Here is a 27,960-nt window from a genome sequence, read left to right as displayed (position 1 = left end):
CTTCAGTGGTTCCGATCCCCTGGATCCTTCCTTTTTCCCAGTGACCCTTCTCTTAGAATAGTAAACGCCCTGGCCCTGCAAAGGCCCTGCCATTTCCAGGCCAATTAGGCATCAAACTGCCCCCAGGCCATTCCCTCCCCTGTGGACTTCTGTTTCAGTCCTATTGCTGTTCTCTGGTACCCTCTGCACTTGGACAGATCCAAATTCAAATATTTCCGCCATCTTTAAGCTGGGTGCTTTGGGGACGAGGCACCTAACCACTCTATTCCTCCGTGACTTCGTCTGTAAAATGGGCATGGCATCTTCTTCAGCCGTTTCATGTGAGCATGAACAGGTGACTTCCATCAAGTGCCTGGCACACTACAGCTCCTCAAAACGGGGGAATCCTCTTCCGCTTGGCCCTTGAGAGCTGGTTATTGTTGAACAAAGAATGAGAACTCAGTGGGGTCGGTGATATGATATACGACAATTATCTGCGCTCAACCCCCCCCCCCCCCAACAAAAGGTCCCTGAGAACAAAAAATACTCATCGCGGCAGACTTTGGAGGATTTGCAAGGGTTGCCGATCCGCCCCGGGTTTGCCCGGGAAGGCAATCCGCGCGTCTCCACCGCGAGCAGCAGGCGGCAGGTGCGTGGGCTTGAGCCGGGCGGGGGTGGAAGGATTGTGTGTAGATAATTCAATCCCCGTGGGACTCAGCGGCTGGCCTCACCCGCGCGACTCGGCCGATTGGCTGAAGGTGTCGCCTCCCCCGCCCTCCGCACCCCCGCGTCCCAGGTGGCTCGGTCCCCAGTGGCGATCTCTGTTTACCGAGAGAGCCGGTCCAGGTGGGGCTCCATCCCGGCGCTCCGCGCTCGCTCCCCGCTGGGGCCCCGCCCGCGCAGCAAGCGGGGAGAACACCTGGCCCGAGCTGCTCCTCGCCCTTCCCCTCCCCCGCCGCCCGGAGAGGTCGGGTAAGGGGCAGGGGTGTGTGTGGGTGGGGGCGTCCCGGGCCCGGGGGATCCGGCCGTCACCCGGGCCCGGGAGCTCGCGCGGACCCGGGAGATGTAGCCCTAGGCCTGGTTCCCATCCCTCCCCCGCGCCGTGCGGTGCTCGGGGTGACGTGCCCACCCTGGGCGAGCGGCCAGAACCTGGATCTCAGGGATGCCCGGGTCCCTGAGGAGGCACAGACGTAGTGTGTTCCCCTCTTCCCCAGACGGCGATGACCCCCAAGCCGGCCGGACCCCCGGACGGGGGCTGGGGCTGGGTGGTGGCGGCCGCAGCCTTCGCGGTGAACGGGCTCTCCTACGGGCTGTTGCGCTCCCTGGGCCTTGCCCTCCCTGACCTCGCGGAGCACTTTGACCGGAACACTCAGGACACTGCGTGGGTCAGCGCCCTGGCCCTGGCGGTGCAGCAGGCAGCCAGTGAGGGGGGCCCCCGAGGTGGGAGGCGGGCACCGGGGTGGCCTGGCGGAGCGTGTGCGTGGTGATGGAGGACCCACCTGATGACCAGACAACCCGAGAAAGGGGGAGCCGGTGGGATTGAGTTCTAGAAAAGAGAGGGTCTTGAGGTCAAGGGGAGAGGGGTGTTGGGCTGGGGAGGAGCTTAGGCCTGGCAAGCAGCCTAGAAGGGCTGGCTCGAGTCTGGGGGCCCAGGGGCGTGTCTCCCTTTGACTCCGCCCCCTCCTAGGCCCAGTGGGCAGCGCTCTGAGCACCCGCTGGGGGGCGCGCCCCGTGGTGATGGTCGGGGGCGTCCTCACCTCGTTGGGCTTCGTCTTCTCGGCTTTCGCCCGCAGTCTCCTGCACCTCTACCTCGGCCTGGGCGTCCTTGCTGGTGAGGGGAGCGGGACACCCGGGTCCCTTAGGGGTGATGTTGCAGAGGGGCGCTTCCTGGGGGCTGGAGGCCAAGGGGGCGGCACCTCCTGCGAGGGTCAGGGCTGGGATCACTGCGGGGCGTGCCCTAGCTCCCCGTCCTCACCTGGTCCTGTCGGTTCGCAGGCTCTGGCTGGGCCCTGGTGTTCGCCCCAGCCCTCGGGACGCTGTCCCGGTACTTCTCCCGCCGTCGAGTCTTGGCTGTGGGGCTGGCGCTCACGGGCAACGGGGCCTCCTCGCTGCTCCTGGCGCCCACCCTGCAGCTCCTCCTTGATACTTACGGCTGGCGGGGCGCCCTGCTCCTCCTTAGCGCCGTTACCCTCCACCTGGCCCCCTGTGGCGCCCTGCTGCGACCCCTGGTGCTCCCTGGCGACCCCCCGGCGCGACCCCGCGGGCCCTTGGCTGCACTCGGCCTGGATCTCTTCGCGCGCCGGGCCTTCCTAGTCTTTGCTCTGGGCACAGCCCTGGTCGGGGGCGGGTACTTCGTCCCCTATGTGCACTTGGCCCCCCACGCTTTGGACCGGGGCTTGGGAGGGTATGGAGCGGCGCTGGTGGTGGCGGTGGCTGCGGTGGGGGATGCGGGTGCGCGACTCGTCAGCGGCTGGCTGGCCGACCAAGGCTGGGTGCCCCTCTCGCGGCTGCTGGCGGGGTTCGGGGCCCTGACCGGGCTGGGGCTTCTGGCAGTAGGGCTGGCGCCCTTGCTGGGGAGCCCGGAGGGCTGCGAGGGGCCCCTGCTGGCCGCGGCGGGGGCCTACGGGCTCAGCGCGGGAAGTTACGCGCCCCTGGTTTTCGGTGTGCTGCCTGGGCTGGTGGGCCTCGGAGGCGTCGTGCAGGCCACAGGGCTGGTGATGATGCTGATGAGTCTTGGGGGGCTTCTGGGCCCCCCGCTGTCAGGTAAGGGCCTGAGCCACCAGATCCCCCGGCCACCATCCTGTGCCCCTGGGTCCCAGGCCCCTGAATTCCTTTCCCCTTCTTCACAGGCTTCCTAAGGGACAAGACGGGAGACTTCACCGCCTCCTTCCTCACCTGCGGCTCTTTCATCCTCTCTGGCAGCTTCATCTACCTGGGGCTGCCAGGGGCGCTGCCCTCCTGCCCACCAGCCTCCCTGCCAGCCTCCCGGCAGGCCACCTCTCCTCCCCCTGAGAGGGGGGAACTGCTCCCCACTACTCAAGTTGCTCTGCTTTCCCCAGGAGGCTCTCAATCCACTCGGGACACCACTTGTTGACCATTTGTTTGAGCCACTCCCCCAATAAAGAATTTCTACCCAGTTTCTCACAAGCTCCAACTCTTAGCCAATAGAGGAGGCTGAAAACATTCTTTCTATTTAAGATATTCAAGGGGGCGCCTGGGGGACTCCATCTGTTAAGCCTCTGACCTGATTTTGGCCCAGGTCATGATCTCAGGGTCGTGGGATTGTGCCCCCAGTGGGATCCCCGCTGGGCATGGAGCCTGCTCAAGATTCTCCAGTGCTCCCTCCCTCTGCCCCTCCCTCACAGTTGCTTCCCTCTTTCTCTCTCCCAAAAAGCAAGAAAAACAAAACAGGGAATCTCTGAGAAGCTGCCTGCCTGTGCATTTCAGTATGTTGGGGTGAGGGGGGTGAGCATGAGGGGACCATCTGCTAACTCCTCCCTGCATTTCAGGCTCCTGTCCCTGGCCTGAGGGAAATGCTGGACCAGACTTCAGCTCTCGAAGCTTTAGTTCCCCTTCCCAAGCCACCCGCACCCTGTGTCCTCACTATTGTCTTCTACAGCAAGAAACAGGAGATCAGTGGCCACAGGGAGGAACTGTGGTCCAGGGTTAAAGTGGATACCTCCCCTCCGCTTCATAGCCATGAGCTCATTCAGCCAACCCCAGGGCATGAGCCCCAGCTCTTTCTGAGTTTCTGACAATGACTTGATTTCCTTATTCGGTTTTATCTCAAAAGGGCATCCCTCTTTCCCAAATGTCTGTCTTCAGAGAAGAAAGTTGGTAGGCAATGCTAGAGATCACAGGTAAAACACACTAAGTCTCTTGACCTTTGGTTTTCATAGCTGATTCTGAGCTCTGGGCAACTGGCTGAGCCCCTGGATTCTTTGGCAGAGGTTGTGGGAGCAAAGAAGAGATAATAGGCCTCGAGGAAATACTAGGTGTTGGTACTTGCATTGCAACCCCCCCCCGCCCCCCCCCCCGCCAGGCCTGGCTCGGGGGAGGTGGATCAGGATGCTCAAGGCACTGTAGTTCTGTGGGCACCAAGATGGGGCAGGAGAGGAAGATCTGGTGCTGCCAATGTCTGGCTTTCTGGGTCTCACAGCCCCTTTCTGGAGTTTAGTCCTCTTCTGGCTCTTCCTTGGACAGAGAGACTTTGGTTTCAACTGCCTCTCTTATGCGGTCCTGAGGCTTGGAGGTAGAGACCAAGGAGCAGAAATGAGGCAGAGTCATGAGGATGCCACTCCCTGCCAGGAGGAAGGACCCTGCCACCACAAAAGAAGCTGTGTAGTTGCCCGTCACATCCCGGAGGTATCCTAGGTCCAAGAGAGAAAGAAAGAACACATATCGGTGAGCCATTTCCTGAGAGTGATGAAGGGAAGAGAGTAATCCTTAACCCATCTTCTCAGAAGAGTTAGAACTCACAAGGCAGGACCAGATGAGCTCGAGGACTCTGGGGTGTCAAGGTTTCTACAGGTAATTTCTGGAGGGTAATTTCAACCACCCTTCTGCCTTCAGAAAGAGCCTCTCAAACCAGGCAGCAGACACTTGGGTATCCAGGGGTGGACAGGCACACCTGTGCTTTTCTTTCAAGCAAGTGTGGCCCTCCTTTCTACACTTCCAGTTAATAGTTAAGAGGAGAGAGTCAAGGATCTGAAAGTTTTGGCGTCTGGGACATAGAGAACTTTGACCCAACAGCTCAGACACCTGGGCTGGGGCCCAGGAGGTTAAGGGAAAAGACAGCACCTGCAGACTATGTCTGGCCCAGTCCAGCCAAGTCCTCAAGCTGTAGGCACCCTGCCAAGGGGCCCTCATAGCTTCTCTGGGTCTTTCCACAGCCCCAACTTCTCTGCCCCTTGGACCCACTTGGGGGCTGCTCTGACCGGCCATGCAGGCTGTGTTCTGTGTCAGACTGGAGGACAATATTCACATACACTAGAATGCAAATAGTCCCCTCCCTAAACTGTGTGATGTGGCAGCCCTGAGCCCCACCTCCCAGAAACCCAGTCCTTCTTACCTGACAGAGGAGCCCCCAGCAGGCCCCCAATGCTCTCGACCATCTGTACCAGTCCCAGGCCACAATAAATCCTTCCAGTCCCCACTAATTCAGGCAACACAGAGAAGGCCACTGGGGTCAGGGCACCTGATGTGAAGCCATAGGCCACAGCCAGAGCCATCAGGGCCGTGGGAGTGTGAGCCACGGGCAACAGGGCCAGTGACACCCCAGTCAGTGTGGTCCAGAGCATCAAGAGCCGTGCCACAGGTCCTGGGACAGCATCTCCCAGCCACCCAGAGGCCACACGTCCCACGAGGTCAGAAATTGCCACAACTGACACCAGGAAGGCAGCAGACAGTGGGTCCCAATCCAGGTCCTGGAGGTGGGCTATCAGATGTACGTAGGGAATGAAGTAGCCAGTGTTGATAAGTGTGAGGGCAACAGTGTAACGGAGGAAGGGGCCGTGGTGAAGGAGGGAGGTGAGTTGGGCCCCAGGGCCCCCCACAACAGGATCCTCCATCAGGGACAGTGGGCGGAGGAGAGCACCACAGGCCACCAGGTGGAGGGAGAGGGCAGACACCAGCAGTAGAGCCCCCCGCCAGGCATAGAGGCTGACCAGCCATTGGAATAGTGGGGCAAACGCAAAGGAAGAGAGGCCCACGCCGGTCAGTGCCAGCCCTGTAGCCAGGGATCGCCTCCGAGAGAAGTAACGGGACAGGCAAGCCAAGGTCGGAGTGAAGGTCAGGGCCCAGCCAGAGCCTGTGGAAAAGGAAGAAACAGGGATTGGGGGACCCTTAGGGAGCCCAGGGCACCCAGTGATTCCACCATGGGTAGCAAGAGAACGCAGCACAGGCCTGGGTTAGGACCCTAGTATCAATACTTCCCAGCCGCACGACGCTGTACATTTTATTCACTCTCCCAGCCTCAGTTCTCCTCTCCTCATCTGCAAGACACAGGTAATACACCTCATCGGCAGGTGGAGGTTCAGAAATACTGTCCGTAAGAGCAGTGACTCAGTCAGAACTTTGGAAGTTAGGCATGGGCTATGCCACTTCTGGCTGAATGATCTTGGTCTGGCAAGTTACATAAGCTTCCAGAGCCTTGTTTTGTCTGTTTGTAAACTGGATAATGATATCAGCAGCCACAGGACCTGGCACAACGTTATGCTAATTCTTCCTTACACTCCAGCCCCACCAGCCCTGGGCTTGCATATTCTGGCTTCCACATCTTTGAATTTCTCAATATGCCCACACCATGTTGATCACTTTAGTCATCCCTCCTAAGACTTGCCCTCTGGTACAGGTGCCAGCTCCTCCTGTAAGCCTCTGGGAAGGGGCAGGAAAGAAGGTGAGAGTCCGGAGCGGGCTAGCTCTCTCCTTGCCCACGTCCCGGGCCTCACCTGAGAGCAGCCCGATACTGAGGTATAGGTGGGTCAAGGTGGTAGCAAGAGAGGCGAGCAGCATCCCCGACGCGGCCAAGATGCCCCCGGCCATCACCACCGGCCTGGGCCCGTACTTTGTGCTCAGGGCGCTGCCCACGGGACCTGAGAAAGAGGAAGACGCGGTCCGCGAAGCTCTCCGGCGGCCTCCGCCAGGGTCTCCCCAGCCCCGCCCTGTCCTCTCCCGCGTCCCCACAGCTCCCTTCCCTTCCGAGGGAGGGTGGCAGGCCGCCGGGCCGGCGCGGCACTCACTCCCGAACTGCTGCACCGCGATCCCTATGGAGGCGATCCAGGAGACCCGCGCCGCCTGCTCTTCAAACGCCGCCACTAACTCCACGAAGAAAACGCCGAAGGAGCGCAGCACCCCGAACACCAGCGCCGACTGGAAGAACGCGGAGAGCACCACCATCCACCCCCAGCCCCCGTCGGGGGGCTCGGCCCTGTGCGCCATCGGCGAGGGGATCGGGCTGCCGCCGCCCCGCGCGCCCGGGGCGGGAGCAGGGCGCGGGACCCTCCACCTCTGCGCACCCAGTCGCCCGGCCTCGCGGCGGAGCGCGGGCTGCTGCTGTCGCCGGGGAAGGCACCGACGACGGAGAGACCCAGCCGGGCGGCCTAGATGGGGCGAGCGGCTCCCGGGGGTGTGGCTCCGCGGGCCTAGCGCAGCCTGTCGAGGCCTGGGCGGGACCGGTCCGGGGCGGGAAGTCGGGGGCGCAGACGTTCAGCCCGTAGCCGGGAGGCGGCCGGTCTTCCCGGTGGGTTATCCGTCTTATCACTGCAGGCGTCAGCTACCTGCCGGACCTGGCCACGGCCCGGGTCCACCCGCCGCGGGTGGAGAAGCAGGACTCCCGTGCGGGGGTGGAGCCCGGAGGGCGGGGCGGGGCTTAGAGCTGTGTACTGGACCGGGACAGTGAGTGCAGCGCATGCGTCAGGAGGGGACCGCGGGAGGCCGACTGGATGGGCCCCGCGTGACTAGGGACCTACCGGGAGGCTGCTGCGTCTCCGGCCCCCTAACGGCCCGTCTGTCCACATTCCCGCACCGCGACTCTCACGTGGGGAGTTCACGGGGCTAGGTGGCGGGTCACCCGGTTCAGGAGAGGAAGACACCCACTTGCTTAATGGGGGGTCCAATGGCAAGGTCAGGTCGGGGGTGAACAGAGGCGTCCTGCGCGGAGTCAAACGAGATACCTGCCCTAGCGCCTGAGCACGCCAAACCCTACATGCCTGGATCCCCGGGGGCTCAGGGGCCCAGGACGAGACCAGTGGGATGCTGGCGTTCGTTTCTGCAGCGGCGACTCAGTTCCTGTTGCTTCTGTCGTCGCTAACAGGAAATCTACAAGTCACAGAAACCAAAAATAACTCGAGAGAGGAAGGGCGGCTGTGAGCGCACTCAGGACCTCCCCAGCACCACCTATACCCCTCCCTCGGTGGGGCTGAACTCTTTTCCTCCACCCTCTGCTAAAACTATTTACTAACAGCGGGTTTTGATCCCCTGATGGGGTTGACTGAAAGACATGAACTCTTAGCAGGGGAGCAGTCAACTCCTCCTACCCAAGTAGGCAGTCCTCCACCATATGTAACATCGATGGCTTGGCTTTCTGTTTCTCCACTGTAATCCATGCTCCCCAGGATCCTGACCTTGCAACCTTAGGGAAGGAGGATGTTTTTTTTTGTTGTTGTTGTTGTTTTTACAGAAAGAGTGCATGTGGGCACATGCAGGGGTGGGGAGGGCTGGGGGGAGAAGTGGGGGCAGAGAGAATTTTAAGCAGGCTCCTTGTTCAGTGTGGAGCCTTACAGGGGGCTCAATCTCCCCATCCTGAGATCAACGACCTGAGCTGAAATAGAGTCCAAGGCTTACCCGATGGAGCCACCTGGGCTCATGGGGGCTGTGTAATATCAAAGAGTGAACTGAGCCTTATAATTTTATATGTGGGAAATAACAAACTTTGTTAAGTGGACTTAAAACTTTGGCTGGTGGGCAATGTGCCGAGACTTAGAAATCAATGTGTCTGTTTAACCTAGTATAGCAGTGTGTCATCTTTAAGGGTCTCTAAGACATTGAACCTCTCAGCTGGTTTTCCTAACTGTAAATTTGGTGATAATAATAGTACCTACTTTTGAGGGTTGTCAGGGAGAATCGAATTAGAAACCCTATGCGCTAGAATGCTTCATTCAGGACCTGACAGATAGCAGGGGATACATAAGATTAGCAGGCCTCATTTTCAACAGGGCATAAGCCGCTGTTTCTTTCTTTCTTTCTTCCTTTCTTTTTACTTAAAAAAATCTCTAATCTAGGTCATGAGTTTTAAGATGGAGAAACACAACCACAAATGTCGAAAGGAACCGCAGACCATGTTAATGGACTTATTTCACAGATGAAGAATTTAAACCCAAAAGGGAGGTAACTTAACAGAATTAGTGACCCTCTGCCCACGGGCAGAACAGAGTTCCACACCCAAGACACACATGGGACAGGGAAAGGGTGCAAGAGAAGCATGCCTTGGGCACTGGATAGATTCTAAGGTTCCACTGCTGGGGGAGGAGTAGAGCTGGCTGTTGGCTCTAACCACATACATCAACCTTCTCACTGCCACCTGCACACTTCCCTGTCCCCAGGGGACCTAAGTCCTATCCATTTTCCTTGGTGGTGGTGGTAGGCAGTGTCCCAAGCATTATGATCCCCAGCACAGATGCATCCCCCAGTCTCTTGATATTATTAGTGACTTCCTGGTTTCTCCCTGCTGCCTCCACACCTCAGGCAGGAAGTGACTTCAGAGCAGCAGGATGCAGGTGGCTCCGGAGAAACTTCATGAAGTCACTGGTTCCTACACAATGAGCCGGAAGGCAAGGGTAGGGAAGGGGGAGAACAGGGCCATTGAAAGTGTCAGATGGGATAGGGTGGTCAAATGGGCACAGAACACAAGATGGAATCCAGGAGGAATGAAACCCTTTTTCCCCCCATTTCACTCCATTCCCAAATCCTCCCAGACAAGAACCTGGACACAGCAGGCAGCACAGAGAGACTTCTTTATTCCAAGATTCTGATCTGGCAAGGTCTAACATTTCTACCCCTTGGCACTCTACACCTGCCCATCTAATTGGGAAACAAAACAAAACAAAACAAAACAAAACAAAACAAAACAAAAAAAGGTTCCTTCTCACATCTCTCTTCTGCTTTCCCTGCTTCAATCCTGCAGTGGACAGGAAGGGGGAATGACAAAGAAAAGTTGTTTTCTCACTTGTCCTCAAGTGGCAGCCATTGGTCCTGACCTATCTTGAGGAAGCTCCACCGGACACAATTCAAAGTGCTCTCTAACCTCCACCCAAACCCCACAATCAAACAGCTCCCAAGGCAACAGGAGAAGGACTGTAAACTGAGGCTTCTGAGTATCATCTCACATTCCAGACATTCCATCTAATTAAGAAGCAATCCCATTCCCAACTTTCTACCTACTTGGCCTATACCAGAGACCATGTCCTCTCAACCAACCTCTTAGTCCTACCCAGATACTTGGTCAACCAGAAGGCTCATCAGTCAATTACTCTTTTCAATCTTCTAAATCCCTAATCCCAACAGTAATCCCAGTCATAATCCCAAACTACAGCGAATCTGGAATGGAACTCAGCCCCTTTTGTCTCCCTGTGGAAGGTTCTAGTGCATTCCAGACAGGAATGCAGTGATGGTTAGGCCAGGTCACAGACTTCGCTTTTCTAAGGTAAGAAAGTTACCAAGCACCTGTGACTTCTAGAGGCAAAGAAGTTTCTGGAATTCTGACACTTGCCAGAAGATGTCTAAAAATCCATTAAAGGAAGAAGGGGCTTGTCTCAGGTAGAGAGAACCCCAAGGAATACGTGAACCCAGACACTGCTGCAGTAAAGGACTGGTCATGACTCTCTATCTTCTAGTCAAGATAGAGTTTAATAATTCTTGCATCGGTCATACCATTCTGGGCAGAATCAGAAAGGGTTGAGTCATCTCTGATAAGGAAGGGATCAACCCAGTGCTGGGAACAGGCCCCAGTGGGAGGATCCTGGGCTCGATGAAAGCCCAACTCATGACAGATTGACACAATAGAGCCAATCCTAGGTGACCAGACTCGTTGGGGCCATAAGAGAAAGCCCCTCCAATCATCCCTCCAGTTCCAAGATTGCCAAAGCCCCTACATCAACGGCCCCCAGAAAACACTTCTTACTTCCATTTCTGGCTCACCAAAAACGTTCCTCTAAGTCTTAGAACCAGAGGAAAGTCTATATGCAGTTCTAGCTCGCTAGAGAACCTACAATATCCAGAATATCGAAGAGGGTTCCTGACCCAATTCCACAACCCCGCATGTCCACAGAGCTGCCCCTAGAACAAATAAGGTTCCAGACCTAGGATTTCGAGGGACAGGACAGAGGGACCCTTTCTCTGTTTTAAACAAACCAACAAGCAGACACACATAGGAGAAACAACAATTCTAAAGATACAAGTTATGACAATAGTACACATAAAATAGTCAAGCCAAAGGAGACAGCCAAGTGCTAATCTCTGCCAGCAGAGCTGTGACCTCACCTACAGTGCCTCAGGTCACTTTTGGTCACACTTGTAGAAGAGGGAAGTGGGGAATGCAATAGAGTGAAGACCCTGGTGCCACCCACAGGCCTCAATAAATTATATTTACAGATAAACCAAATGAGAAGGGGAGGGCTGCAGGTGGACTATTACCGCCCCCCCACTGCCAGTCTCTCCCCGCCCCCAGCTCCCAGCTGGCTGTCTCCTCCAGAAACCATTTTGATCGTGGGGAAGAGGTTTTGACCAGCAAAACAGAGGCAGATCAAGCCGAGATCTGCCACCCCGGCTCTCCCCAGTGATAACCGAAGGTGGTGGTGGCAGTTTCTGATACTGGAGGGGCCTTGCACACCCAAGCCCGAGGGGGAAGCCAGCCGTGAGCCCGCGGCCGTCCCGGCTTCCGGGAAGCGATTGGGATCCGGGTGGGCTCCGGGCCGGCGCTCAGCTAGAGGCCCCCCAGAATGTGGTACTGCACTTTGGTGTTGGTAGCAGCTCCGTGCTTCTGGCGCAGATGCAGGCGCAGCTGACTCTTGTGCCGGAAATGAAGGCCGCAGGCCTCGCACTGTGGGAGGACAAGTGAGGACAGCCGGGTCAGCTCCCTAGCCCCCGCGCGAGCACCCCGATGCGCAAGTGCCCAACCCTTGGCAGAAAATAAGCCCACGGCCCCGGCGTCTTCCCGGATCCCCGGGCGGAGGCAAAGGACAGAGGCCCCGCCCTCTTCAGCGAAGTTTCCTCCCTCTCTGGCTGGTCCCGGCGCCTCACTTCGGTGCGCGGGCTCCCCTACGCGCGGTCCCGCCCCTTCTCCCTCGGGGCTCCGCCCACTCCGAGGAGCTCTCAGAGCCCCGCCCCCAGGTGGCCACCCGCGCAGGTACTCACGTGGTACGGCTTTTCTCCCGTGTGGATGCGAACGTGGCTCTTAAGGGTCTGTAGGTGGCGGAAGCGAGTGCCACAGGTAGGGCAAGGATAGGGCTTCTCCCCGGTGTGGATGAGCACGTGCGCGCGCAGGTGCGCGACCTGGGAAGCAGGGCGACCTCAGAGAGCGCCCCGACGGCCCGCCCCGCCCTCCTGCAAATCTGCGTCGGAGCGGGCTGGGAGACGGGTTGCGTACCTGCACAAAGCGTGAGCCGCACGTCTCACACTTATAGGGCTTCTCTCCCGAATGGATGCGACTATGGGTTTTCAGGTTGGCCGGCCGGTTAAAGCGGGCTCCGCAGATGGAACAATGGTAGGGCTTCTCTCCTGGAGGCAGGGTGGAAGGGAGGTCAGGGACTCCTCCCCAGGACACCTGCGGGCAGGAAGGCCAGGGCCCCCTCCTCCCTTACCTGTGTGCACCGTTCGGTGACTGGCCAGGTTGCCTTTGTAGCGGAAGGCAGATCGGCAGAGCTGACACTTGTAGGGCTTGTCCTCATCACCAGGAGCCAAGGGGTCCAGCCCCGATGAGCACCCAGCCACAGCCTCACAGTTCTGGCAGCTGAAAAATTCACTTCCTGGGAGCAGGGATGGGTAATGGCGATTCCAGTGAATCCTCAAACCACATTGGAGATGGATTTTCTTTTTCCCAGTTTACTGCTAAGGTTCCTAGAGTTTTCTGACTTACTCAAGGTTACATGGTTAATATGAGGACAACCCAAGATCCGACCTCATGTCTGTCTGACTGCAGAATACTCTGCTAATTTCTTCAATAGTGGTGGTGGTAGGTGCAGGCCCCAATTACTGGGTGGAAGTTTCTGTTTCTGTGTCCTCTCTTGGACTACTACTCTGCTTCACAGCTGGCCGGAGAGGCCCTGCCCAGTCCTGGGCCCAGCACTCAGCCCTGATGGGTAGAGGCTAGGAGTTCCCAGGCTTTGCTGCTCAGGGAAAGCTTTAAAAAATACCAATTCCTGGCTCCCACTTCTAGACATTCTGATCTGTGGGGTGTGACCTGGGCAATGGCAGTTTTAAAAGCTCCCCAGGTGATTCCAATTTGCAGTAACTGGGACAGGCCTTTGCTTTTGGCCCAAACACTCGCCTGGAGCAGCCCCAGGAGAAAAGCCAAGGAGGAGGTAAAAGGAAGGGCTCTTACCTGGTGGTGGACAAGCCTGCCCAGAGTGTGATCCAGTGGTTTCTTGAGCTGGGGCTGTGAGGAGATGCGGGGTATTGACTGGAGCCCCACATTTGAACTGTCCTGTGACAGCAGTTGGAGAGAGCCTAGGCAGGTGGCAAGCCCAGAGAAAAAGGTTAGGAGAGATTTTGTGGAGGGACTCACCTGGAGGACTTAGAGCCAAAGACCTTCCCCTGGAGGTGAGCCACACTGACCAGTGAGCCAAATCTAATTGTGCTGCCCCCTCACTCCCTGCTGCTGACCACCCAGGCCCAACGGCTCTGCCTCCTAGCTGACGTTGGCCTCTACAAATTCCTGAGGTTCCAGGTTCTGTACCTGCTCTGGGGACCAGGAATGGGTCCTTCTTCACTGCCGCTGCCACTGCTGCTGGAAGCCTCGTCTCCACTGGGGAGCCGGGCTTGGGGGCAGAGTTGACCAGAACTCCTCTCCCCGGCCAGGCTCCCTGCTTGGGAGGCCTGAGAGTTTAGCACGATGAACTTGTACTTTTTCCAGTTGCAGGCCTTGGGGTCTGGGCTGCCTGGACTGGGGGGACCTTGACTGCAGCTGCGAGACTCAGTAGGTGGATCTGGGTGCCCTTCGGAGCGCCTGGGACTGCCTGGCGGAGGTTCTGTCGGGGGTGTGGGGGGTTCCGCCTCCAAAGGCCGCAGAGAGATGCCCAGAGGTTCATAGCTGGGACAAGTGCGATGGATGTTAGTGCTTTTTCCTAAAATTGGCCTCTGCCCTTGACACCTGGGATGCCACCTCACCCAACAGAGGACACCGAGCTGGGGCTCTCTCACCTGGCCTGGATGAAGCGGTGGCAGGCCTGGACCACGTGTTCCATCTGCAAGTAGGTGGCAGCCGCCAAGACGGCTGGTGCAGTGGCTGGAGAGAGGCGCAGGCGTGAAGTGTACATGAAGTCCAGAAGAGGAGCGAAGCCTCCGGCTTCTGGGCCCGCAGGCAGGGAGAGCACATCCACCCCCACTCCAGCACGGCCTCGGAAAATTGAATAAAAGAAGCCGCTGGAAAGAGGGCAGATAGGCTACTTTAGGGCCTGGGTAACCCAGGGAGACTCGTGCCACCCTAGAAAGCCCCGCCTCCCCCCCACTTCCCTGAGGGGCTCAACCTCCTGTTGCCTCTTTATTTTTCTTTTTTTAAGATTTTGTTTATTCATGAGTGACACAGAGAAAGAGGTTCCCTGCAGGGAGCCCAATGGGGGACTCCATTCCAGGACCCCAGGATCACGACCTGAACAACAGGCCACCCAGGTGCCCCAGTCTCCTGCTTCTGGAAGGCTTGGCTTGGGATCCCCTGCCAAAGACCTTCTGGTTCCACCCCTTCGGATCCCGCCCCACCCCCCTGAGTTACCCCTCCAACCTGCAGGCGATCAGAACTGCCTTGTGAGCTCGAAGGGGTTGCCCGCCAACCAGCAGCGTGACGTCAGTGAGGATCCCGCGGAGGCGCAGCTCGTTCAGGTTGCCGAGCACGTCGGAGGAGTGGCGAGTGAACTCGCGGACGTAGCCCAGCGCGCCCTCGGGGGTGGCGGTGGAACCCATCGCGACGCAGGCCTGTGGGCGCCCAGGGACCCAGGCGGGGCTCAGACGCCTTCCCTCCGCAGTTCGCCCCCCCTCTGCTGCAGGACAGCGGGAGTCGAGCCCCCCACCCGCCCCGAACCGTCTAATTCTTAATGCGCTGGGCTCCCAGGCGCTCGTTCCCCCCCACCCGAGACCCCTCCAGGGTGCCTGGCGCGAGTTGGACGCTCCCAGGCCGCGGCGTCGACGCCCAGCGTAGGCAATCGTCCCGCAGCGCCCTCGGTTTGCAGCGCTCGGTGCCCGTGCAGCACCCCGCTCCCCACGGCCTCGCCGGGCGCGCGAATCTCGAGTGAGCCACCTGCCCGGACACTTTGGACGGCCTGCGGTCCGCACCCCTCCAAACCCCAACCGAACCACCGAATTCCGCTACTGTCTGGTCCCGGACCCCCTCGTCTGGAACCTCATAACTGATCTCAGTCTTCCTCCCACCAGCAACCCCCTTCTCAGGGACCCAGGAGCCCGGCTCCCTCAGTCCACGGTCCTTACCCCTGTCCTGCAGGGGCTGCGGCTGCTCTTCTCAGGGGGGCGGGGTCTCTCTCCCCTCTTGGACTCGGCGCCTTTATCTGGCCGGGATGGCGGGGGCGGGGGTGGAGGTGGGGTGAACGCCTGGGTCTGTATCCTTCCTTCCTCCCGCGCTCTCCAGATGGCAAGCCCGGGGCGGGGTCTCCGGCCCGAGGGCGGGACCTCAGGGACGCCGGGTGGTCGTCACATCGGGGGTCTTGGGCCTCTGAACGTGGGACCGGGGATGGGACTCTGGAATTGGGGATATCGAGATTGGACAATGTGGGTGACCCCGGGTCGTCGAGGGGGCCTGGGCAAGCGAAAAGCGGTGTTATTGGCTTTTGGAAAGGGGGTGCCTGTGACCTGGAGAGTGAATGGAGCACAAGTCCCCCTTCCGACGTACGGTATCGAGGGACTTAGAGGGGAGCTCAGCGAGGCGCCAGGTTTGGGGAGGCCACGGTGGACTCGCGTGGGGGCTCAGATGGCGGGAGGGTGCGGTGTGAATGACAGGCTCCTGCAGCAGGGCCCACAGAAAGGGGGGCTCGGATCGGGCGGGACCTGGAGGGGACGGATGTGATTTCTAGCTCGTTTCCTTCCATTGTCATGCGACCGGACGGCTCCGCCAGCTGCTTCCCCTCGAGGAGGTGGGGAAAGCCCCGGGTAGGGGGTGGGGGTCGGGAGAAGCGCAGGAGACCCGGGCGTCGGGACTCTGGCTCCAGACTCCCTTCTGAATCCTTTTAGGGATCCAGAGAGCCAGCCTCCCGCCCAAAGGGCGCTCGCCCTCCCCCAGTCCCCGCTCACTAGGGCCTCGGGCCCCCGCCCGTCGGCTGCGCTCGGGGGCTGGCGGGGCGCCGGGGTCCAGCGCGGCAGGGAGGCGAATACTGGCAATGTGTGACTCCTTCCACGAGGGGGCGGAAGAGCTCTAGCCTTGCCTCGCGGTCTCCACCCGGCCGGGGTCCACTCGGACCGGGGCGCAGGATCCACTAGGTCTGAGCGGCTGAAACCTTCGTCCTCCTCCCCTTTGCGTCGGGTCATGTTGTCCCTCGGCCTCCTTAGGAGGGGACGAAGGTTGGGCGAGGGGAGGGAGAGTTAGGCGACAGAGGACACTGTCCTCCGAGGCTGGGGTTCCTAATCTGGGGGTGAGAAATCCAGCGGGCTCCGGGAGCAAGGGAACTGGGGGTGGGGGTGGGGTGGAGGGGAGACGGAGGGGAGACAAGGAGTGGGGTCTGAACCTTGGGAGCTCAGGCTTTTCTTTTTCTAATTAAGCTAGACACTATTAATGGGTCGGTAGAGGTGAATTTTTAGTGAACATTAATCCGAAAGTTGGGTGGGGTGGAAAAAGAAAGGAAAGAAGACTGGGAAGGTCTCCGGGTAAAAGCAAGGAGAGAGGGCAGGAGGGGCTGATAACCCTAATTTTAGGTTCCTGATCTGTGAGATAGGCACGGGTCTCACCCTCATATTTTGTCTGGGGAGACTTGGGGGTGGCAATGTTTATGGGGGGGGGGTAGGGTGCAGAGTTATCAGTGTAGCTGCAGAGCCAGGCTGTGCATCTTGCACAGGCGCCCAGAAATGACTGCCCATGGAGCTGTGCACCTGGGCCTGGGGTCCTCCTCTTCAGACTTGAGCATACCTTTATTTGGGTGCAGGCAAGAACTCTGAGGAACTGGGAATCCCGGATCACTAGGGATTCAGGACGGTGATGTGGCTTTGGCATGTACGGGGTAATGGGGGGGGGGGGTCTCTGCTCAGTTTGGAGGTGGGCGTCCACCTGGGGGGACTCCCTTTCCTATCTGGAGGGAGTTGATTTTGTGTTATGGGTTGGTTGAGAGTGCATGCTTATTAGGGGATGTGGACTTAGTTTGATTGTTCTGGGCCCTGGGGTGGGGGCGCGGGGGGAGAGGGCTGCATTCAGAAGGCTTGAGGGGAGTTTGAGGCTTGGAGCTGATTTTGCAGCTCTGTTAGTTTTGGGGATTCTGACACCCATAATTTGGAGACTGTCGTCTTGGAATATCAGGACATCCCACTTGGCGTCCTTGAGGTGGATGAGGGTTTTGTTTGGGGGATTCATAGCCTTTTGGTGTCTATGGATAATCTGATTTCAAGTAGAATAGTCTTGCTGATTTTGGGGTGCAGTCTGTTTTGAGAAGCCATATATGTTTCAAGGTTCAGGTTAGATTTGGGGGAACATGAAATTCAATTTGGAGGGTTTTTTGTTGTTGTTTTTTAAAAATTAGCTTGAAAAAAAAATTAGCTTGAGGTGGAACATAATAGGAACCTGGGAGCAAGTTTGAAGGCCTTCTGTGATTGTGGGTCATTGAGGCAGAGCAAAGCTTTATATTTGAATGTTGTGGAAACTTACTTTGAGGGGGGATAGACCTCTGTATGTGTAGATAGATAGCCATGAGGCTTTTTCCAGGGAAAGACACAAGGCAAGGGCCCAAGGTAGGAGACTAAAGTTTTGGGGTGTCCTTATTTTGGGGTGTTTGTCACTCTCTGGGTGTATTTGTTGAAGGCAAAGTTGATTTGAGGGTTCACTTAATTCAGAGCATGATGCTGGTTTGAGGTGTCCTTTGCTTACAGCCAGCTCCCTCTCACCCCAGAGTCAAGAAATCTCTTTCTTGCCTGAACCCCCAAATACACCCAAGGACTTGAAGGGAGAAATCCGGAAAGGTAATGGGGGCAGCACATCTCCTCTTATTTCTCTGAGGTCTGGATGAATCTGAGGGAAAGAAGGTGGTTTCAGACTCCGAACCCCCATTTCTTAAGGGAGCACACCTCACTTTCCGGGAAAGGGGGGGACATAGGGTGTCCCAGCTGTCAAGGAAAGACCCCAGACTAGGGTGGTGCTGTTGGAACTTGGGCGAGGGGAGGTGGTGGTGGGGTGCAAGGGGGTGATTCATGTTCCCAGAGTTTCTAGGGTCAGAGCCCCAAACAGAAAGCGGCCAGAGGGCTGGGAATGCGGGCGAGGTGGGTGGGGGAGGGGCTCCCCCACGGCCGCAGGGGCGAGGGGGTCAGCCAGGCCGGCCCTGCACGCCTGGGTCCCCGCTCCCTTCGGCTCTCCTCCCCTCTCTCCCTCCCACCGCCCACCCCCCCAACCCAAGGAAAAAAACCTGCCTGTGCAACAGCAATGGCAGATTCCAATCCTCCAGGCTTTCCTTAAACCACCACGGAGACCAGCGGGGGGGGGGGGGGGGGGGGGGGGGGGGAGGGGAGGATCGAGCTTTCCTGCTCCCTAAGACTGGGGCTATGAGCTTGACCTCCTGGCCCCTAGCCCTTCGAGGAGTGGCCCCCCTCCCCCGTCTGGAAGCCAGGTTTCCTGGACCCCAGCCCCCGAGCGGGGGGGCCTGGAGAGACGGGGAGGAGGAAGGAGGGAGTGACTTCCAAAATTGGCATCGGGACAGAGCAGGGCTGGCGGGAGGCAGGTGAAAGACAGAATTTTCCTGAAAAAACGGGGCTATCTGAGGACCCCAAATTTGGCGTGCTAGTCCAGGACCGTCCTGCCAACATCCTAGATTTTTTGGGGATTTTTTGGGGCCCCCGGGACCCCTCTAGATGGGGTGAGGAATGTAGTGTTGGGGGAATCTGACTGGGGCATTGCAGCTGCCTCTCCCGCCGAGTTGGAGACGGATGGGCTGGGACGGGTTTGGGGGGGGGTGTCCCCAATTCTGACTGGGAATGGAGGAACCCCCTTCTGAGCTCTCTTGTGGGGGTCCTCCCTCCCTAGGGCACTCCCCACTCCCTGAGCCAGCCGAGAGGAAGGAGGCCAGCGATGCGACTGGGGCGGCTCTTTTCTCCTGCACCCCAAATGTGAGGGATGCATCCCAAATTTTGCTCCCTTCAAAATAGGGGACCAGGATCTCAGGGGAGAGTAGCTGAGGTAAGTGGGGAGGGAAGTGTCCCCTGTTTTCAGGAGAGACGTGGCGGTTGGGGGGGAGGTTTGGAGGTGCGTGCTGGGGTGGGGTTGGGCTTTGTCAGTCTTGGAACTGGGGGGATGATTGGAGAGGCTTTCCCCTGTGCCCCTAAACTTCAGTCCCCCAGATGGGAACCAAAGGCTGAGACCAGAAGGCCTCCCAGCACCCCCAGCCGTTAGCACAGTGTTTGATTTGTTTCACCCCCACAAAGGCTCTGCCGAGAATGGGAGCTGGGGGCAGCTGTTCAGTTTGGGGGCGATGGAGGCTGGAGTGAGGAGCAGGAGGCCTTGGCAGGATCTGGTGTGAGACAAATAGGGGTCTCGAGAGGGGGTCTGGCATCCCCCGAGGCCTAAAAAGACTGCTTACACCCACCATCTTAGATCTTTCTGATTGCTAAGAGTTTTGGGGGGTGTGTCGGAAGGGGGGGTGGTAGCGGGTGGAATGGGATGTAGGGGGAAAACTTTTAGGTTTCAGAGGATGTTATTTTGATTTGTGGAAGGGATCCGAGCCCTTGGATTGTGCTTGGTGTGGGGTGCTTTTAAGAATCATGTCCTGGACAGGAGGGAAAGGCTGAGGGAAGGCCCTTGGTGGGGGTGGGGAGAGGCATGTTTGTCTCAGCTTAAACGTGGCTTTCTGGGGTGGGCCCGCCTTCCTGGGCCTGGTGGATGGTCTGATGGGGGTCGTCGCAGGGGGCCGGGCGTGGGTCCTGGGCTGACAGTGGGGGCTGGGGACAGTGCTGGGGGTTGAGTACCTGGCCCCCAGGTCCAGACAGCCCTCTTCCTGGGCCCTGCTGCTCCCCTCTCTCTCTGGTCTCCATTTCCTGCCTTTGGCCTCCATCTTGTGGCAGGCCCAGGGCCCAGGGCGACTTCCGGCCCCCCTCTCCCTACCATGTTCCGGCCCCACCACCTCTGGATTGCCAACTCCCAACCCTGCTGTCCTTGGCCTTGTGTCTCTCCTTGCTTTCTCTTGGGTTCTGACCCAGGGTGGGGAGGGACGGACACAGGAAGCCTTGGGGCCCTGCCTCTGCTGAGTCGGGAGGCAGAATGTTGGCCCCCCACGATCATTCCCCGGTTTCCTCTGCCTCTGACCCCACCCTAGGGATCCCCTGAGCAGAGTTCCTACAGAGGGAAGATGGTTCCAGTCTTATCACACTGCCAGCTCACTCCTTAGGCCTGTCTCCCTCCAGGTGCTTGTCAGCTCCTAGCCCTGGTTGCTTGCCCCCGCGCCTCCCGCCTGCCCCAACGCTTCTTGGGGCCATGTTTGCCTTCTAAACCTTCCCCAAGTCTCTGCTCTGGGTGGTGGGGGTCTTCCCAACACCATCTTGTGCTCCCTTCCTCTCAGCCCACCCCAGTCCTGCTCCCGCCCCAGCAGCACACTGTGGTTTGTACGGTACTGTGGCCACGTCCAGACCACACTGTGGTGTTAGGGTGAGGGTGGGGGAGGCACCGCTGAGGCTTGGCCCTGAGAGGCTGCCCTGGAGAAGCAACACACAAAACATCCGGGCCTTTTTGTGAGGTAGTGGTGGTGGGGGGGAGGGGGGTTGGGAAGCACTGGAAATAGCCCCTCTCAAGTCCCCAGTGCAGCCTTAGGAATACTGACTGCCAGAGATCCTGGGAGTTAGGTTCTGCCTTTGGAGAGCAAAGTAGAATCTTTGTTGCCCACACCCAGCTCCCCTGGCTCTAGCAGCACAGAAATATTGGCACTGGGAAGAGAGTCTGCCAATATTGGCTGTGCTGCTCTAGGCAGGGTGGTGAGAACTGCGAGGAGGGGCCGAGCCCCTGGGGCTCAGGAGGGAGGCTGTCACCCACCACGCCCCAATAACGGTTATGCCAAACGCACCAGGCTGAGGGAACGATCTTTATTGTTTTCTGTATATAAAAAAAAAGTCTGTCAGTTGGAGGTCAGAGAGCTTGGGGCCGATGCTCGCACAGAACTGCAAAGGTGTGCTGCCCCAGCAGCCTCTTGACCTTCTCTCATGCAGACTTGCTCGGAGTCCTGGGCGATCCACAGGTCCAGAGGGAACAGTGACAGGGGTGAGAGGTGGAAGGCTCAGCGAGAGAGCAGAGGGGGGTCAGCAGAGGTCATGAGAAGGCCAGATTCCAGGGTCAAGCTGTCTGGAACAGGAAGCAAAATGGGCCGAGATGGAGCGAGCCCCAAGAATGTTGCCAAGACCACTCCTACCTCCCCAAAGTACCTGGCTTGTTGCTGACCCAATCCCCCCTGCACTGCATACCAGGGAACCTTCTCTTCCGAGGCCTCTGTGCACAGGAGGGGGCTCCTGTGGAGACTCTCCCCTGCTGTCCAAGTGAGCACACCCCGCCCCCCCCCGCCCCCCCCCCCCCTGCAGCTGGCCTGGGAGTGGGAGAAAGACCCCTACCTTGGTCAAAGCTGAGTCTCCACCCTCCCCTTCAACTGGCCAGAGAGTGAGAGGAGGAGGACCCCTACCCTGGTCGAAGCTGAGTTTCTTGGCTGGAGGAGTTTCACCCAGCCCTTCAATATCCACCAGGTCGCTGTTGGCGTCCGAGTCATTCAGAGCACTGAGTGTCACATCTGGGGGAGTGGGGAGGTGGTAAGCTGGGCTTTAGATTCTCTGACTGCTCCCCAGCTTCCCAAAGCTTCAAGCCCCCACTCCCTCTGACAGCCCAGCAGCTGTCTGGGAACCCTGACAGGGAAAGGAAGAGAGATCTGTCCTTTGACCCAGCCCCGGATTCTCTCCCGAACCTGTGAACTTTTGAACCTTGGACAGGACCTTACCCCCATCCCCCACCCCCGTGGCAGCTCTGCAGCCCTCACCAGCCTTCTGTTTCTTTATGGGGGGGCCCCCGGCCTCAGGGACACTGGTGCTGCTTGGTGGAGGGGCGGCTGGAGGAGGTGACAAGACACTGGATGGCACCTTCTTGGGCCCTTTCTTGGGTGACTCAGCCGGAAGAGGGATGCCAGAGTCTTCATATACCTTGCGCTTCACTGTGGCCTTTATCTGAGCCCTGGAGAGAAGAGAGTGGGTTAGGAAGGGAGTCCTCACAGTGACTTAGGGAAGGGTGGGGAGGGGCAGGGGCAATGGGCCACTCTGAAGGAATCCGGGGGAGCCCCTTCATGAGCATCACCGTCAGGGCCCCACCCCTTTGGCAGGGTTCTCGGTTTCCCCTGAAGCTTTGTGTACACTCAGAACGGACAGAATGTGATGAGTGGACTCCCTGAACCCAGTGCCTCATTTTCTTCTGGGAGAGATGTGCGGGTCTGGAAGGCCACCAGGTAAACCCTGGTGAACTACAGGTAGACTGAGACTTAGGAGGAGATTCTGCTCAACTAGTTCAGAATCACAGCATCCCCAGAAACACTGCAGCAGAATCTCCAAGGAGCCGCATAAACCACCAGGGAACTCCCATCACAGAATTCAATTGTTGGGTATCTCGGGCAACCCCAAAATAAAATTCTTGGAAGGTCCCGGTTACCATAGCATTTCAGTAACTTCTGACCCACTCTTTTATTCTCTTAATCTTGGAGGAGATGCTAACAGAACTAGCAGCGAGGTAGAGTTGGGAGTTCTCAGGAAGACATGGAAGGCGGGTGCGGAGGAAGAACGTGCCCACCCCCCTTCCTCTGCCGGCCACCCTCCCTCACACTGTCCGTTCCTTGATGACACAGCTGATGTGATTAAGATCGTCCCCAAACCGCTTCACGGCAGCCCTCAGCATCTCTATCTCCGTCTCCGTCCACTTGGCACTGTCAGAGGGGAGAGGGAACAGCGAAAGTGGGAAGAGGGGGGTGTGCGGCCAGCCCACAGGCTGTGCAGGCCACAGCAACCAGCTCCAACCCCCAGACCCTGGGGCCCCTTCTATGGATCCCTAAAGAGGGCTTCCTTGAAAAGAAAAGAAAAAAAAGCTCTTAACGCCCGGTGGGAATCCTGAGGACCCCCAACCACACCTGTCCCGACAGCCACGTTATAACGAAGAAAGTCTCTCCCCCACCAGCGCGAAGCGGCTGCTGTCAGGGACCGCTGAAGGCAATCCAACCCGCAGGGGTCTTGCGGACAGAACCCCGGTCGCGGTGCGCAGCGCCCGCAGCGGGGCGGAGCGGTGGCCCGGGTCCGGGTCGGGAGCCTCAGGCTGCGGGTGCATCCGTCGCGCCCTCCGCCGACAGGCACTTCTTCGCACCCACTCCGCGCAGTGCCAGGCGCAGGGCGCACTCCCACCTGCCCCTGCCCTAGGGCGAGCGTCCGCGTCAGTGACCGAATCCGCGGCCCGGCCCCGCTCACGTACCCCGCGGGGGAAGAGTCGGCTACGGGATGCAGCTGCATCGTCAGCTCCCCGAGCTTCGTGAAGGCGGCGCCCGCCGCCGAGAAGATCTCTCCGACCTGGGGGTGGGGCGGCGTCACGGGGGGCCGGCGCACACCCCTGCGCCGTCCCGCCCGGAGCCCCTGGCCCCACCCCGGCCGGCTCCCGCCCCTCACCCCGGGCGGAAGAGCCGGCGCCGCCGGCAGGGCGGGGGTTGGGGGCCGCCCTCCCGTGGCCGCCAGGGAGCGCTGTCCGCGAGCGAGGGCGAACCTTGGTGGACGCTGACGTCATGGCCCCGCGCGCCTCCCCACGGAGGAGACGGAGACGGAGACGCCGCCGCCGCCGCCGCCGCCGCCTTGCCGGGGACCTGGGAGCCGGGCGACCCAGCGGCTCGGGCCCCACCGCAGGAAGTCCCGTCCCTCCCCGTAGCCGATTGGCTCCTTCGGCTGCTCCCCGCCTCCTCGCAGCAGGGACGCGGCGGCGCCCGCCCAGCGAGACCCGAGTGGAAGACCCCGCCTCACTTCCGGGCCGGCCTCACTCCACTTCCGTCGGCGGGTCGGGACTCGGAGGCCGGTCTGCAGCGCCCTCACCCTCCACCCGGTGCCCGTCCCAGTACCCAAGCACAGACACGCGGCTCAGGAGGGCAGCTTCGCTTTATTGTGGACGGACGGGGGACGGCCAGCCCCGGCCTCCCTCCGCGGGGGCCGGAGACCGGAGGACCAGGGGTTCAGTCTCGCCGCAGGGAAACGGGATCCCACGGAGGGCGCCGGCATGGGGGCGGGTGGGGAGAGTCCTTAAATAGAGTCGGGAGCTGGACAGGCGAGACGCGACCGTGCCTAGCGCACCATGTATTCCTTGCGCTTGTTGAGCCGAACTTGGCAGAAAGAGAAGCCTCCGAGGAGGAGGTAAAGGCCCGCGGCGATGAAACAGTTGTAGCTGACTCGCTCGTAAAGGTCATATATTTTCTGAGGGTCTTTCCTGGGGGTGGAGATCAGGTAGACGAGTGTCAGAAGCATTCCGAGCGGCCAGCCTTTCCCAGGCACTGTGGCCAGGCACCATCCCAAGCGCCTGTACACCTATTATTCGAGCTTCCTCCTAACCCTATGGGGTGAGTTCTAAGGTTGCACCCACCGGGCGGCCCGGGGAAGTCAAGTAAACTACCGAGGAAGCCACATCTTGAGTTTTGGGTTTGGGGTGGCTGCTGAGGCCTGACTCCAAAGTGCGCTACGGAGAAAAGCTCCCTGCACGCAGTTCTTCAGCCTCGCGGGGCCCGCAAGCATCCTGCCACCTACAGTTACCTGCCACCTTGCACACCTGCCCTCCAGCCCCGCCTTTGCCACCTCGCAAACGTGCCCCCAGCCCCGTCTCTCCCACCTACTTACTCAAAATCTTTCTCGGTGAAAGGAACGTCCTCGATCAGCACAGCGGAATGGACATTGAAAAAAATTCCGAGCATTATCTGCAAAGAGGTGACGGATAGGTTGCTGAACGCAAGCACCTAACCTGGTCCGCCTCTAAACCCCTCCCACTTCTGTAGCCACAACATCTGGGTCTGGGAGCTACCAGAACGCGCTGGGGTTGGGGTGGCTGCTGCTGGAACCAGGATCAGGGCGTGAGCTGGTGCAAGGGCAGCAACAGTGAGCCACCCGATGATCCTCCTCTCCAGGGGCGTCATTGTCATGGGACAGGGAGGAAGCGGTCAGGGGAAATCAGCACTTCCTAGGATTTCTTCCTAGAGTGGGGCGGGTGATCCTGGGGAAACACGACCCCTCCCCCCACAGATGCCCATTTGGGGAACAAGCGTCCCCTTTCCGCACTGCCCTCCACTCAGCGAAGGCACCGCTCGAGACCCCAGCTCTTCCTCCTCTAACGGGGGGGTGGGAGGGTGGGGAAGTGTCTCCAGGTTTACCAGCCGTGGTTCGGGCTCCAAGCTCCAGCTCCACCCCCGCCCCCCCGCTCGAGTTCCCCATTTCTCAATCTCGGCTGTCTCGTTCCCCAGCGGCTAATCACCACCGCCCCACCCCCGTCCAGACTGCCTGCTGCTTCCTAAGGCCGGCAGGCTCCCAGCCTTCCGGCCCGCGTCCCCGGGGCCCCCTCGGGCCCGGTCCGGCCCTCGCCGGGCGGTCCCCTCACCAACATGATCACTCCCCAGGCGCTGAGGACGATGCCGCAGGCGGCCAGCTTGGGCCCACAGCACAGGAGCGACGCCATGAAGAAGGGGGCCGGGGATCGCCGAGCTGCGGGCCGAGCAGGAAAGCGGCGAGAGGAAGGCCCGGACGCGCCAGGGGAGAGCGAGCTGGACTCCGGGTCTCGCGCCGCGGAGGACCGGCCGCAGGGAGCTCGGCCACGGGGGCGTGGCCTCCGGCCTCCACCATCGCGCCGGGGTGGGGGGCGCCGGGCGGGGACGGCGGGGCGCGTCCGGGCCCTCCCGGGTCCCCAGCAGGGAAGGCGGTGTGTGAGGCCGAGGCAGCCCCTCAGGAGCCCGTTAGGACCCGTGTAGCGGAGGCGCGGGCATCGTGGGAGCAACGCTTCCCGCTTCTTGTCCCCCCCGCCACCGCCAGGCCGGGATGGAAGGACCCAGCACGTCACGTGACTGGCTCGGGCAAGTCACGTGACGCGGAGCCCGCAAACGCCGGGCCTAGGGCGGAGCGGGTCTGGCGGAGCCCCTGGTCACCCGGGCGACGGGCTCTTAGGTGCTGGGGATCCGAACTACCCGGCTTTCCCGTCAGATACCTTTTTTCGGGTGGTGTCCTGTCATGGGGGCATGGTAAGTGAGACTTGGGGGTTTACCCCGGGAGAGACGCCCCTGTCTCGCGTCTCCGCATCCCTGCCTCCAGACGGAGACGTTGTGAGACCGTGAAAGGATATAGGGACCCCCTGCCCGACGCCGAGCGCAGCTGTGGCCGGAGCGCTTTGAAGTTTCACGGGTTCCTGGCATCGGGAGTGCTTAATTAAGTAACTTTGGGGGGGGGGAGGGTAAAGATTTTTATTCGTTTGACAGAGAGAGCGTAAATAGGCAGAGGCAGAGGGAGAAACAGGCTCCCCACCAAGCAGGGAGTCTGATGCGAGGCTCTGTCCCAGGACGCCGAGGTCATGACCTCAGCTGAAGGGAGACACTTCACCGCTGGAGCCACCCAGGCGCCCCTAAGTAACATTTTGTTCCCAAACAGGGAATACTGAATTCCAAGTTTTGGATGCAGAATCCAGGAAAAGTGTGGGCTTTAGGAAAAGCGCAGGGAAAGCAAACCCAGGGAACAGGTGGTGAGGGTGAGTGGTCATGCTAAATGTATTGGATAGCTGGGTATGGTCGCTTTGCTTCTCTACTGTAAACCAAGGAAACCGATCATAGGTCCTTTGGAAAAGGTGGGGTCCAAGATTTTTAAAAATATGTATAGGTGGGGACGCCTGGGTGGCTCAGCGGTTGGGCGTCTGCCTTTGGCTGGGGGCATGATCCCAGTTCCGGGATCGAGTCCCACATCAGGCTCCCTGTGAGGAACCTGCTTCTCCCTCTGCCTGTGTCTCTGCCTCTCTATGTGTCTCTCATGAATAAATAAATAAAATCTTTTTAAAAATATGTATGGGTCATCCTCTCCAAAGAAAAAGGTTTCTTTTTCTCTTTAAGATTTTATTTATTGGGCAGCCCCGGTGGCGCAGCGGTTTAGCGCCGCCTGCAGCCCAGGGCGTGATCCTGGAGACACTGGATCGAGTCCCACGTCGGGCTTTCTGCATGGAGCCTGCTTCTCCCTCTGCCTGTGTCTCTGCCTCTTTCTCTCTCTGCATCTCTATGAATAAATAAATAGATAATCTTAAAAAGATAAAAACAGAAAAACTCAAATTAAAAAAAAAAGATTTTATTTATTCATGAGACATACAGAGAGAGAGGCAGAGACACAGGCAGAGGGAGAAGCAGGATCCCTGCGGGAAGCCCCATGTGGGACTCCATCCCAGGACCCCAGGATCTCCACGTGAGCCAAAAGCAGATGCTCAACCACTGAGCCATCCAGGTGCCCCTCCAGAGAAAAAGTTTGTATGCTTCATCAGTGAGAGGCAGATCTGTAATAATTATTTCGGGAAGTTGGGTGTTTGAAGAACACAGTTTTGCACTGAGCTTGTTGTACCCATTGTGGTGAGGATAGTGATCACAGCACAGTTGGAAGGGGTCATTTGGGTCCCAAGACCCCAGAACCACACAAAGAGACACTAACAGTGATTAACAACGTTATGGCATTTTGTTTTGTTCATTTATTTTATGTACATCATTTATTTTATTTTATTTTATTTTATTTTATTTTATTTTATTTTATTTTATTTTATTTTATTTTATTTTATGTACATCGTTCTTAAACAGGTTGTGAGAGAGAACTTGGATCCAGAGAAACACATAGACCCCAAGATACTACAGAGGCTGGGAAAGTGGCCTTGGGACATGAATTTTATGTCTCTTTTTCTTGAGACTGGGGAAGGATTACTCAAGGATTTTGGGTGGGGGGGGGGGGTAGGTGTGTGAATAGGGGGAACAGAGTGGAGGGAGAGTTGCCAAAGCAGAGTCAGGAAGTTTTAGGTTGGCCACCATGTCTAGGTCCTGGGAA

General features: G+C 58.8%; 5 protein-coding genes and 1 long non-coding RNA gene across 17 annotated transcripts in view; 2 read left to right on the top strand and 4 right to left on the bottom strand.

Moving 5' to 3' along the window:
- The first annotated feature begins 713 nt into the window (after positions 1–713).
- On the top strand, positions 714–3,118 carry SLC16A11 (solute carrier family 16 member 11). Of its 4 annotated transcripts, none has more exons than XM_026005323.2 (5): positions 714–825; positions 1,194–1,401; positions 1,667–1,810; positions 1,975–2,742; positions 2,829–3,118. In XM_026005323.2, the coding sequence occupies exons 2-5, from the start codon at positions 1,200–1,202 to the stop codon at positions 3,071–3,073; spliced, it is 1,359 nt and encodes a 452-aa protein (XP_025861108.1). In that variant the 5' UTR covers positions 714–825; positions 1,194–1,199; the 3' UTR covers positions 3,074–3,118. The 4 variants fall into 4 exon arrangements, with proteins under 4 accessions (XP_025861108.1, XP_025861111.1, XP_025861109.1 ...); XM_026005326.2 differs by having other exon boundaries at positions 728–946; XM_026005324.2 differs by having other exon boundaries at positions 769–951; positions 1,194–1,364.
- A 28-nt stretch (positions 3,119–3,146) lies between these two features.
- On the bottom strand, positions 3,147–8,181 carry SLC16A13 (solute carrier family 16 member 13). Its single transcript, XM_072730117.1, has 5 exons — positions 8,016–8,181; positions 6,720–7,797; positions 6,429–6,572; positions 5,051–5,788; positions 3,147–4,349 (listed from the first exon to the last, which is right to left on the bottom strand). Exons 2-5 carry the CDS (start codon positions 6,916–6,918, stop codon positions 4,153–4,155), a joined length of 1,278 nt encoding a protein of 425 aa, XP_072586218.1. The 5' UTR covers positions 6,919–7,797; positions 8,016–8,181; the 3' UTR covers positions 3,147–4,152.
- Positions 8,182–9,476: 1,295 nt separating this feature from the next.
- BCL6B (BCL6B transcription repressor) lies at positions 9,477–15,714 on the bottom strand. Its single transcript, XM_026005322.2, has 9 exons — positions 15,172–15,714; positions 14,471–14,661; positions 13,894–14,115; positions 13,430–13,783; positions 13,076–13,200; positions 12,336–12,500; positions 12,122–12,252; positions 11,890–12,027; positions 9,477–11,575 (listed from the first exon to the last, which is right to left on the bottom strand). The coding sequence occupies exons 2-9, from the start codon at positions 14,647–14,649 to the stop codon at positions 11,459–11,461; spliced, it is 1,431 nt and encodes a 476-aa protein (XP_025861107.1). The 5' UTR covers positions 14,650–14,661; positions 15,172–15,714; the 3' UTR covers positions 9,477–11,458.
- A 5,227-nt stretch (positions 15,715–20,941) lies between these two features.
- BACC1 (BPTF associated chromatin complex component 1) lies at positions 20,942–23,798 on the bottom strand. 5 transcript variants are annotated; one of them, XR_011995885.1, is made up of 6 exons: positions 23,642–23,798; positions 23,022–23,451; positions 22,719–22,820; positions 21,891–22,081; positions 21,543–21,647; positions 20,942–21,207 (listed from the first exon to the last, which is right to left on the bottom strand). XR_011995885.1 is itself a non-coding variant. In XM_026005317.2 (6 exons), the coding sequence occupies exons 1-6, from the start codon at positions 23,660–23,662 to the stop codon at positions 21,147–21,149; spliced, it is 579 nt and encodes a 192-aa protein (XP_025861102.1). In that variant the 5' UTR covers positions 23,663–23,797; the 3' UTR covers positions 20,942–21,146. The 5 variants fall into 5 exon arrangements, 4 of the variants coding, with proteins under 4 accessions (XP_025861102.1, XP_025861103.1, XP_025861104.1 ...); XM_026005317.2 differs by having other exon boundaries at positions 20,942–21,211; positions 23,357–23,451; positions 23,642–23,797; XM_026005318.2 differs by having other exon boundaries at positions 23,357–23,451; positions 23,642–23,797.
- A 208-nt stretch (positions 23,799–24,006) lies between these two features.
- RNASEK (ribonuclease K) lies at positions 24,007–26,088 on the bottom strand. The gene is made up of 3 exons (XM_026005321.2): positions 25,505–26,088; positions 24,754–24,830; positions 24,007–24,349 (listed from the first exon to the last, which is right to left on the bottom strand). The coding sequence occupies exons 1-3, from the start codon at positions 25,580–25,582 to the stop codon at positions 24,208–24,210; spliced, it is 297 nt and encodes a 98-aa protein (XP_025861106.2). The 5' UTR covers positions 25,583–26,088; the 3' UTR covers positions 24,007–24,207.
- Positions 25,972–27,960, top strand: part of LOC140594718 (uncharacterized) — a 39,185-nt gene continuing 37,196 nt past the window's right edge. For 2 of the 5 annotated variants that reach the window (XR_011995889.1, XR_011995890.1), the window contains exon 1: positions 25,981–26,138. This is a non-coding gene — a long non-coding RNA (uncharacterized lncRNA). Of the gene's footprint in view, positions 26,139–27,960 lie in introns of all 5 variants that reach the window. The other 3 variants (XR_011995888.1, XR_011995886.1, XR_011995887.1) reach the window with 2 other exon arrangements.

The sequence above is a fragment of the Vulpes vulpes genome, chromosome 12 (genome assembly GCF_048418805.1).
Source record: "Vulpes vulpes isolate BD-2025 chromosome 12, VulVul3, whole genome shotgun sequence".
In the NCBI taxonomy this organism is placed as follows: Eukaryota; Metazoa; Chordata; class Mammalia; order Carnivora; family Canidae; genus Vulpes; species Vulpes vulpes.
The sequence above is the reverse complement of the archived record's forward strand: the minus strand, read 5'-3'. Positions and strand labels throughout refer to the sequence as shown.